The sequence below is a fragment of the Myotis brandtii genome, unplaced genomic scaffold, assembly GCF_000412655.1.
Source record: "Myotis brandtii unplaced genomic scaffold, ASM41265v1 scaffold1774, whole genome shotgun sequence".
Classification (NCBI taxonomy): Eukaryota; Metazoa; Chordata; class Mammalia; order Chiroptera; family Vespertilionidae; genus Myotis; species Myotis brandtii.
The window spans coordinates 716,131-727,271 of NW_005356575.1; the positions used below are offsets into that span (position 1 = coordinate 716,131).

Here is an 11,141-nt window from a genome sequence, read left to right on the forward strand (position 1 = left end):
CTCCTGGTTCGCTCCATGCTCAACCACTGAGCCACAGTGGCTGGGCTAAAAGTACATTCTTTTTTTTTTTTTAATATATTTTATTGATTTTTTACAGAGAGGAAGGGAGAGGGATAGAGAGTTAGAAACATCAATGAGAGAGAAACATCGATCAGCTGCCTCCTGCCCACCTCCTACTGGGGATGTGCCCGCAACCAAGGCACATGCCCTTGACCGGAATCGAACCCGGGACCCTTCAGTCCGCAGGCCGACGCTCTATCCACTGAGCCAAACCGGTTTCGGCTAAAAGTACATTCTTGAGAATGATCAATCCTGCATTCTTAGCCCCGGGGTTCGTCCAGGACGGTTATCAGTCAGATTCAGGGAGACGGGGAGCTGGGTGCCAGGAGGTCTGGTCACGTTGTGCCAAGGCCCGGATAATGGGTGTCAGGTGGCCTGGATATGTGAGTCCTTCAGGGCACAATTAGAGGGCTACCTGGAGGGCCAGGCACTCACGCAGGACTGGAACATTCCAGAAAGTTTAAGTTCCCGGGCTAGTGAGAACAGGAATGGAGTCTTTCCTCATGCCCGGACCCTCATCACGTTAATACGTGTAGCAGCTTGGTGAAAACAACTCCATTTTATGTGTTCCTCAGACTCAGGAAGGGACCCACGTGATTCTGGGGGAAGAGCTTTCCTGGCAGAGGGAACAGCCAGTGCAAAGGCCCTGGGGCAGGAGTGCTTTGGTAAGTGTGAGGCCCTGAGGCTGGAGCCTGTTTTGCAGACAAGGAAACTGGAGGTTCAGGGTCATTGCCTCGAGAAGCTGGAGTGGATAGTCTCATCCTCCACACGACCAGCTGGGGACAAGGTTCTCTGACCCTGTTTTGTCTGCTCCCTTCCCCCACTCCCAGCCCTCTCCTCTCACCAGCCACCTCATTCATTCCTTAGGGAGCCCAGGCTGACGGGGCCCACCTCATTCAGCCCCCTGGCTGAGGCCCCACCTACCAGGCTTAGTCAATGTTTGCTACGTAGATAAGGTGAGTGGCCTGTGTCCCCTGGCAGGACAGGACTGTTGGCCTGTCCTCCCCGGGCGGAGACCTTGGAGCTGAGGGGTTGGCTGGCAGGTTTCTGAAACCCCCTCCCCCTCCCCCCGTATCTCACCAGGGCGAGGCTGAGGCTGCTGCAATATTTACTCACGGATCGGACCTCAGGGTGTGGCTTCCTGTGCCACCTGGCCAGATCCCGGCTTGGTCATGTTCCTGGGGAGAAGGGACCCATGTCCCCTTAACTCCTCACCCTGGGAAGAGCACGCAGACCCCCGTGCGAGAGGGGACAGTGGGCGGCGGGAGCCAGCCTCAGGCCTTGGCACGGGCTGTTCCCTTTGCTCGGATATCCACCTCGCCCCCCTCCTCCTTCCCCTCTCACCTCCTTTACCTGGGGCTTTCCAGGCTATTCAATCATTTAACAAATATTTATTGAGCGTGGACTATCTGCCAGGTTGCGTCAAGGATACAGGCCACATCTCTTCCCTGTGGGGCTAAGTCCTATTGGAGGGAGACGGGCAATAATCAAACAACTGATACCGCGTATCATCAGGGAGAGATAAGTGCTATAAAACATAACACAGGGCGAGAGGACGGGGAATGGCGGGGGCGGGCCTTTCTGAGGAGGGAACATCGCAGGGAAAGGGGTTGGCAGAAGGGACAGCAAAGGCCCTGAGGCAGGAGGTGCCTGGTGAGTGAGGACAGCTGGGAGGCTGTGTGGCTGGAGCTGAGTGATGGGGCAGGGGGGCAGCGGGAGGTGGTTGGAGAGGGAGAGCATCTTGTCTCCCCTCCCCTCCCCCGCCCCTCCCATATCATTTGAAAGCAGATTCCAGCCGTTATCTAACTTTATTCATAGGTACTTCAGCCTGCATCCCTAAAATGTAAGGGACTCATTAGAAAACCACATGCACAGTGTCACTATTTCACCTCAAAAGTGAAAAGGAAGTGAAAACGAGCCATGCCTTAGTCTCTTCAAATGCCCAGCCAGTGTTCGAATTCACTTTTGTCTCCGAAACAATATAATCTCTTTATCAGCTTCATGGGGGCATAAGTCCCTTCCCAGAAAATTCATCTCGGGCAGCCAGCACCCAAATCTAGCTCCAGGGCCCTTTTATCACCCTGAACGCTTCCTCGGGGCAGGATTTATTATTATTATTCTTATTATTTTAATGTGTTATGATTGTTTTTTTATTCATTGATTTATCTTGTTTTTAATCGTTCTTTATTGTTGAAAATATTACATATGTCCCCCTCTCCCCCCACTGACCCCCATATATGCATAACCCATGACACAGACAATAGGGTGCTGAAGGTCTGAGGCAAGATGGGTTGCGGGAGGGGGGGGCAGTGCAGGTTGGAGGGGGTCAAAATGGTTAGCTATTTCGACATCTTTGCTTCAGCAGTGGCCTCCTGGCCTCCAAGTCCCCTGTGGAACCCCTCCCTCCAGACTCACCCCCCACCCCGCCCCGGCCCAGGAGACAAAAGAGAGCCTGCACCCCCCTCGACGGCCGCTCCCCCTGCGCCAGCTGAGGAGCCACTGTTTCAGAGGGCAATGCCCTTTGCTCACAAAGGGGTTGGATTCCGAGGAAGGGTTTTCCCCATGAATCATAATCACTCTTGGTCACGGCCCAGCCCGCTTCCTTCCCCATACAGCCACTTCCTCGTTTGCAAAATAAGCAGCCACAGCCCTGAGAATCTAGGGGCGCCCTGGGCTCGGAGGAAGGGGTGGTGGTGGCAGGCAGTGACCTCTGGTGGGCAGAGCGTGGGTGGGCAGAGCGTGGGTGGGCAGAGCGAGGGCTCCTACGCTCAGAGGTCCAGCCTAGGACACTGGTCTCTTCCTCATTGGGCCAAGCACTTCGCCCCAGGCCTGAAATTCCACCCTCGGGTTAGCGCCCCAGGCTAAGCCTTGCGCTCTCCTCCGCGCCCTCTTGTGGAAGGCAGGGCACACAGACCCCAGCGTGGGCTGTGGGCGTGGGCGTGGGCTACATCTTCTCCTTTCAGGCTGGAAAAAGAGGAGGGTAAAGCTTGGGTGTTAGAAAGACGTTGGTTCCATTCCCAGTTTGTCCACTTACACCCTGCCTCAGTTTCCTCATCAGTAAAACAGGGATAATGTAGTTCTTCCCTCACAAAACTGTCACAAGGATCTCTCTATATAAAAGCCTAATATGCTAAGTGTCAGACCGTTCGCTCAACCAGTCGCTATGACGTGCACTGACCACCAGGGGGCAGATGCTCTGAGTGGTAGGTTAGCTTGTTGTTGGGGTCCAGCCGATCGGGACTGGGCAAGGTGGGCCGGACACACCCTGGAGCCCTCCCGTGTTCCCTCCCCTGCCTCTAAAATATTTATTCTAATCAATTTCCTTTCAATGTGCATGAATTTGTGCACCGGGCCTCTAGTAAGTAAATAAATGTGCAGCACTTAGCACAGTGCATGGTGTATACAGTACATGCTTAATAAATGTTTATTATTATTATTTGTTAATCCTCACCCAAGGATGTTTTTCCCATTGATTTTTTAGGGAGAGTGGAAGAGAGAGAGAAAGACATTGAGAAACTTTAATGTGAGAGAAACACATAGATTGACTGCCTCCTGCATGAGCCCTGACCAGGGCTGGGCCAAGGATCGTGCTGTAACCAAGGTGCATGCCCTTGACCAGAATGGAACCCGGGACCCTTTGGTCCTCAGGCTGACGCTCTATCCACTGAGCCAAACAGGCTAGAGCAATAAATGTTATTTATTATTACATTGGTCCCAGATTGCCTTCCCCACTAGACTGCAAGCTTTCTGAGAGTAGGAGCTGGTCTGGTTTCTCTTCATGTTCCTGGTGCCCAGTTGAGCTCATTCAACAGAGCTTGGTGTACAGTAGTTGCTCAATAAACGCTTGTCAGTGAATGAATGGAGACTGCTAGGTACCGAAGAGAAGGATCTAGATTTTGAGAATCTACACACATTCACTTAGTCCACATACATTTCTTGAGCCCCTACCCTGTGCCTGCCCCATGCTGGGTGGTGCTGGGACCCATTGTTGACTGAGACAGGCCCTGCCCTCTCAGGGCTCACAGTCCAGCAGGGAGACAAACCTGTCTTCAGACAGCAACGACCCAGAGCGGGCAGGGCTGAGGTGGATGAACTCAGCTCGGGGTTTAAGGAGGGCTTCCTGGAGGAAGAGGCGTCTAAGCTGAGACCTGGAGGATGAATGGGGGTAGGGCAGATAGAGTGGAGTGGTGTGCCTGTGGATATGCTCCAAGCAGTGGGAACAGAATGTGCAAGGGCTTGGAGGAAGTTCAGTTCAGTGAACCTGCCTCCTGCACGCCCCCTACTGGGGATCAAGACCACAAGGTGGGGGTGAGGGGCAGGGGGTGCTGAGAGATGAGACTGAGGGGCCCCCAGGAGCCAGACCTTGTGGGGAGTTGGAGGTTGTGGTGAAAAGTCTGGACTTTTTTAGGGCACTGGGGAGCCATGGATGGTTCTGTTCTGAGCAGGAAAGGGCAGTGCTGAGCTTGGGCTTTAGAAAGATGCCTTGTTTTGTCTTGTGCTGGGAGGCTGGCAGGGGGCAGGAGACCAGGTAGGAGGCTGGGGAGAGGCTGGGGAGGAACAGCCTGGCCCCGGGCTGGGCTGTAGAGACCACGGGACACTGAATTCGGGAGACCTAGGTGGCAGGTTCCAGTATCTGCCCCCGGGACACTGAGGGAGGGAGGTGCCTGTGTCAGGTCTGTGCAGCTGGGCGAACTCTCTGCAGACCTGGAAAGGTAGAGAAAGGGGCAGATGCATGGGAGTGTGTGGAGGGGACAGGTGCATGGAGAGCAGGCCTAACGCAGCCACTCTTGTCTGCGGGTCTGCACGGTCCTCTGCTGCCCCCTGCTGGCTCCCATGCTGCCTGCAAGTCTGGCAGCAAAAAAAAACACACACAAAAAAACACACCAAAAAACAAACAAACAAACAAAACGGACCCAATAAAGCCCCAACCTCAACCAGGGGTAAAAGATGACCGTGTTGCAGGCCAACACTCACGTTCACTGTCCCGAATCCCGCCCACACCTCGGGCCTAGGTCTCCAGCTGCCTTCTCCCACCAACGCCTCGAACTGAACTCCAACTGGCGTCCCAAACCCCACCCTCTTCTTTCTTTTGCAAAAAAAAAACGGTTTTATTGGGTGCGCCGGGAGGCAGCACCCAAACTACAATCGGAACAGACAGAGAAGACTAGCTTGGCCCCTGCGCAAGGATGACAGGCAAAGGCGTGAAGTGTTTCATGTGTAAAAAACAAGCACAGTTTTATTACAATGTAATTCACCTTCCATATAATTCACTCATGTTAAGTACGCAGGTCAATGTTTTTGGCATATTCGTAGGGCTGTGAAACTGTCACCACAATCAATGTTATTTTTATTATTATTATGCTTTAAAATGTGTTTTTGTTGATTTTAGAGAGAGAGGAAGGGAGAGGGAGAGAGAAGCATCCACCAGCTGCCTCCTGCATGCCCCCTACTGGGGACAAGCCTGCAACCCCCTGTTGGTGCAGAGGAGGCTGCCCAGCCGGCCGAGCCACACCGGCCAGGGCAGTGTAATCAGTTTTAGGACCTTCCCATCACCCCCACGAGAAACCTTGTAGCCATTAGCAGACACTCCCCTCTCCTCGCTCACAGCCCCTGGGCACCTTCCGTCTGCTTTCTGTCTGTAGGTTTGCCTGTTCTGGACAATTCATGTGAGTGCGATCCTACAACACGTGGCCTTTGTGTCTGCTCCTTCACCTGACGTAACGTCCTCAAGGTTCATCCCTGTTGTAGCATTCCTTTTTTATGGCTGAGTAATATTTCATGGTCCGGATAGACCCCATTATGTTTATCCTTTCATCCCTGATGGAAATTTGGAATATCTCCACCTGTTGGCTATTGTGAGTAACTAGGGGCACAGTGCACAAATTCGTGCACCTTGAAAGGAACTGTGGCCGCGAGGCTGCGGTAGGCACAGGAGCGGGTCTTGGCCCATCCTCCGAGTCCCCACCCAGCCCCTCCCACTGCACGGGGCCCATCCCCTGTCTGCCAGCAGCCCCACTCCTGCCGCTGCCACTCCCATACACTGATGGTGCTGGCCCTGTTTGCACCTGCTGATGGCGCTGAGTGATCAGGACCGGCACCAGCAGCAGGTGCGAGTGCCTGGTGGGACCGTGGCGCATGGGAGCAAAGAATTTTCAGTAACCACCAGAGCCTCGCCCCGATGACAGCAACCGGTGCCCTGCCTTGGTCTGGCGCCCCTGCTCACCTGCTCCACAATCCCGCTGCAGCCAACACCCGCCATGTTCCGCACATGCCCCCTGGTGGTCAGCACATGTCATAGCAACTGGTTGTTCAGTTGTTCGGTTGTTCTGATTGTTCCACCGTTTGGTCTATTTGCATATTAGCCTTTTATTATATAGGATGCTGCTGTGAACATTTGTGTACAAGCTTTCTTTTGTGGATGTATGTCTTAATTTCTTGCAAACCTGGCCCTTTTGCAGTGTGAACCCCATCACTGTCCCCTGTCATCCTGTTGAACAAACCAGATATCTGGGGGTTCCCTGACTCTAGTACCTCAGCTTTCCCGGCACCTGCTTCCTATTTTCCCTCATAACACCGGCTCCCCGGGGACAGCACATGCGACACTTTGTTGTCAGCTCTCCAAGGGCAGGGATCTCTGTGTGTTGGCAGCTGTCTGCTCAGAGCCTAGAACAGCTGCACGGAGCAGGTGGTCAATAGATGCGGAATGGATGAACGGACGAATGGTTGAGACCCCCCCCCAACCCCCCAAAGCTAACCCAGGACCAAATTCTATCAACGCTTCATTCTAAATATCTCTTGGCTCTCTGTACTCCTTCCCCCAACACCCGGGCCCAGCACCTGCCAAGTGAATGAATGAGCCATTGGATGAATACACGGAGGAGGGCAGGCCTGCCTGGACATTTCTCTCAGGAAAGCATAGTGGTTGAGAGTGTGGGCTCTGGTGTGGATCTCAGTGGTGTGTCGATTGAGCTGTTTATACACGTGGGGACCCTGACCAGAGTACGCCGGATGTTAAAGGCCCGTGTGCCATACACACGTGCAAAGGCAATGACAAGGCAGTTTGCACGCACTGCACAGGCGCAACTTTATCGTATGTAACACTGATGTCGCTACTTGGCAAGAAGCCTCTTTTGTCTGAGTTCGTGTAAAATGCACTGCTGACCAGCCTGCGTGTGGCTGCTGTGCTTGCAGCGGCTGCTGTGTGTGCAATAAAGCATGTCCCATACACCTCGGCTACTCGAGTCTTCTTCCAGTTCCCGGCGTCCTCGGAGGTCCAGCCCCTAGCAGAGGAGCTCCCACCCAGCAATATGCATTTCAGTTCTCATTCTGGGCACCTGGTAGATTGCACCTGCCCAGCCCTCTTGACACAAGAGTGGATCCTGTGACCTGCTTTGGCCAATGAGATGCAAGTGGGAGTGTAACTTCCGGGTTGGAAGCCAGTGTGTGGTTTGCCATGGTCCCTCCCTTTCCCTGTGCCGTGTTGGGCTCTGTCCGCTGGCTCCTGAATGAATAGATGTGAACCAGAGCTCTCCTGATCCTGGTCACACCCACCTACCTGACATGAGCACATAGCATGAGCAAGAAATAAGTCTTTGATGTTTTAGCCATGGAGATTGTGGGGGTTGTTTCTCCATCTGCAAAATGGGACTGTGTTGGCAGCTGAATCGTCCCAGCCTCCCAAGGCCAATCTGAGAATTCAAAACATTCAGACGTGTAAAGGCACAGAGGCCAGGCTTTCTCACTGGAGCTATTGTTATCATTATTTTTATATTTAATTCTGGTTTTATAGTAATGAAGGGAAAAAAAAAAACACCTTTTGGTAACGCCATTTCCTGGGGCTGTGGTAGGAGGAGCCTGTATTAGTCAACTATGGCTGCCATACAAAACACCGCAGACCGGGTGGTTCAAACCACACATTTTTATTTTCTCACAGCTCTAGAGGCTGGAAGTGCACAATCAAGGTGTCAGCAGGTGTGGTTTCTCCTTAGGCCACTCCTCTTGGCTTTCCGACAGCTGCCTCCTCGTTGTGTGAAACCAGTCCTGTTGGATTAGGGCCCCACCCTATAACCTCATTTAACTTTTTTCCCCTTCACATTTGATATACTTTAATGGACACATTACAGACACCAGACTCCCCTGTGTACACCTCCACCCCATTTCCCTCCTAGCTCTCCAGAGGTGAAACAAGCCAGATTTTGGTGTTTTATCATTCTCATACATGTTTTTACATTGTAGTGTATGTGTACACACCGGTCTTTGTTCTGCACGTTCGGAAAGGACAGTCTTGAATCGGGAGGGATATCTTGGCTGCAGAGGCCTCCTCTGAGAAGCGAGGGCTCCCAGCCCCACACCTCAGGGTTCCAGAGCTGGGAAGACGTCCCTGTAACTTTGGGCTGAAAAAACCAGCAGGGACTGTGGCTGAGTGACACGGAGGCTGCTGGAGACCCAGCAGTTCTTACACGGTCCAGCTTCCTCTGAGCTCCAGTGCTGGGTGGAGGCTTTCAGGGATCCAGAGACACACAGAGAGGAACTGGATGGTCTGGCATCAGGGCAGGAACTTGGGGGTGGTTTGCTCCCAGATGGGGTGCTGACAGGAGGTCATTGTTTCTGTGCTGGGACCTCCCCTGTGGCAGAGCATATCTGAGTTTCCATCAGCATGGACCACACTGTTTGCTCCACCCTGGTGACTCCCTGAGCCCTCACCCCATCCAATTTGCAGCCCCACCCAAGCTGTTTGAGCAGCTTTTCCATATGAATGGCCTGTCCCAGCTCAGGCTCCAAACTTTTCTAAAATCTCTCAAACAAGCAGTAGCCGATATCAGCGTGCCCCAAACCTATCAATAAGAGGCCCAAGACCCCAAACTAGCCCCAGCCTGTCTTCTGGTGCCTCCCTGAGCCCTCACCCCATCCAATTTGCAGCCCCACCCAAGCTGTTTGAGCAGCTTTTCCATATGAATGGCCTGTCCCAGCTCAGGCTCCAAACTTTTCTAAAATCTCTCAAACAAGCAGTAGCCGATATCAGCGTGCCCCAAACCTATCAATAAGAGGCCCAAGACCCCAAACTAGCCCCAGCCTGTCTTGCTTCACAACTGGGCCTCGCCTGGGCACCTCCAAGCCCAATACAAATAGCAGCCATCTGCAGATCTTTCTGTAGCTCCTGCTGGGTGGCCCCAGGCCGTGGCTGACTTTGCACCAGGAGCCAGTGCACCCAGGGGACGGCTTCAGACCATAGCAGATTACAACTCTGCACATCCACAACTGACACACTCCCAATGACCTATTCTAGTTTCTTTTCTTAAAAATATATTTTTATTGATTTCAGAGAGGAAGGGAGAGGGAGAGAGAGAGAGTGAAAAACATCAATGATGAGATAGAATCATTGATTGGCTGCCTGCTGCACACCCTACTGGGGATTGAGCCCGCAACCTGGGTATGTGCCCTTGACTGGAATCGAACCTGGGACCCTTCAGTCTGCAGGCCAAGGTTCTATCCACTGAGCCAAACGCGTCAGGGCTACGTTAGTTTTTTAGTTTCCCGACTCTCTCCCGTCAGAGTATCCCTCCAGGAGAGCATTTCCTCCACTTTGTTCGCTGCCAAAGCTGCAGGATCTAGAACTGTGCAGGGCCACACAGCCTGTTTATTGCTGCATGAATGAATGAGTGAATTAAGGGCCAGAAAGGGGGCTCCCACTTGGGAGTGGGGGTGGGGTGGGGTGGGGTAGAGAAAGGAGTCCTGCCCTGAGGGATTTGGTCAGATCCAGGTGGGGACAACAGGCAGAAGAGGGCCACAGGTTCTGAGAGATGGGTTTAGAGAGGGTGGGCTCTGCCTGAGAGGGCAGGGGTGAGGCAGCCAGAGTAACTGACCAGGACTGTCCTCTGGGCCACAGATCTGTGAGGCCAGCCCTCCCTGCATGTATGGTGGGGGGTTGCCTTGTCCCCAGGGGAAGGGTCTGGGAAGGCAACCAGGGAGGGGAGGATGTTGTGGGCTGATAGTCATGAGTCCCCCCAAGTGGGCGCCTGTGAGGTCTGGCTGGAGGCAGGTCCCAGACCGCCCTCCTCACCCCCAAATATCCCAGTGGAGGAGGAGAGGGGAGGGAAGAGACTGCTTTTCCCAGGCTCATGGCTTAGGTCAGGTTGCTGGGAGGACCAGATGAAGGGCGGGTGGCACACGCAGAGGGTGAGTGACAGGATGGGCCCTGCCCGGTCTCCTGTCCCCGCTGGACACCTGCTGGGGTCTTGCTGTGTCTTCAGCGAGTTCACCCGTCAGCCCCACAGCCCTGCCGGCCTGGTCCTGCCAGGTCCCTGGGGCGGTCTGAGGCCTCCCCTCCCCCGCAGGCCTGGCTGGGACCCCTTCAGGGGGTTGGCACCAGCTGGCAGTAAGGGGCAGGGTCGGGGTTCAGCAGGTCCTGGGGAAAGAGAGAGAGGGGTGTTGTTGGGGAGAGAGTCGGGGGAGACAGAAGAACCAGCTAGGGACTGGGAGACACAGCGGAAAACACACCCAAACAGAGAATGGCAGGCCGAGATGGAGAGAGACTTAGAGACGGAGGAACGGGAAGAGGCAGAAAAGGGGGCAGACAGGGCGACAGAGATGAAGGAACGGGAGAGACAGACACAGAGAAACAAGAGATGTGAGGAGTACAGAGAAAGAGTTAGGGAGAGAAAGATGAAAGGAGGGAGGGGGAGAGAGAGAGAGAGAGAGAGAAAGAATAGAAACAAGAGATGTGAGGAGGTACAGAGAAAGAGTTAGGGAGAGAAAGATAAGGGGGTAGGGAGTAGGGAGACACACACAGGGGTCTGTAGACAGACTCAGAGGCACAGAGAGGGGGACAGAGACCCAGGGGCAGACAGGAGGGGCCTGAAGGAGCTGAGACCCAGGCCCAGGGATGGGCCTTGACCTGCTGTGTGACCCTGGGCGAGGCCCTTCCCTCTCTGGGCTGGTTTCCTCCTGTGACACTCACAGCCTTGGACCCTGTGACCAAGGAGGGAACTGCAGCCTCAGGAGGGGAAGGACCTGCCCAGGGGCTCCCCGAAGGCTGTCACGGGCACCCCGGGGGCTGCAGACCCCCAGGGGAGAGCGGGGGC

At 54.1% G+C, this 11,141-nt stretch overlaps 1 protein-coding gene across 1 annotated transcript in view; it reads right to left on the reverse strand.

The window, feature by feature from the left end:
* Positions 1-10,411: 10,411 nt before the first annotated feature.
* The window catches only part of CEACAM19 (carcinoembryonic antigen-related cell adhesion molecule 19), a 19,812-nt gene continuing 19,082 nt past the window's right edge, over positions 10,412-11,141 (reverse strand). The window contains exon 6 of the mRNA XM_014537380.1: positions 10,412-10,465. Within this exon, the coding sequence (XP_014392866.1) occupies positions 10,412-10,465 (54 nt within the window). The remainder of the gene's footprint in view (positions 10,466-11,141) is intronic.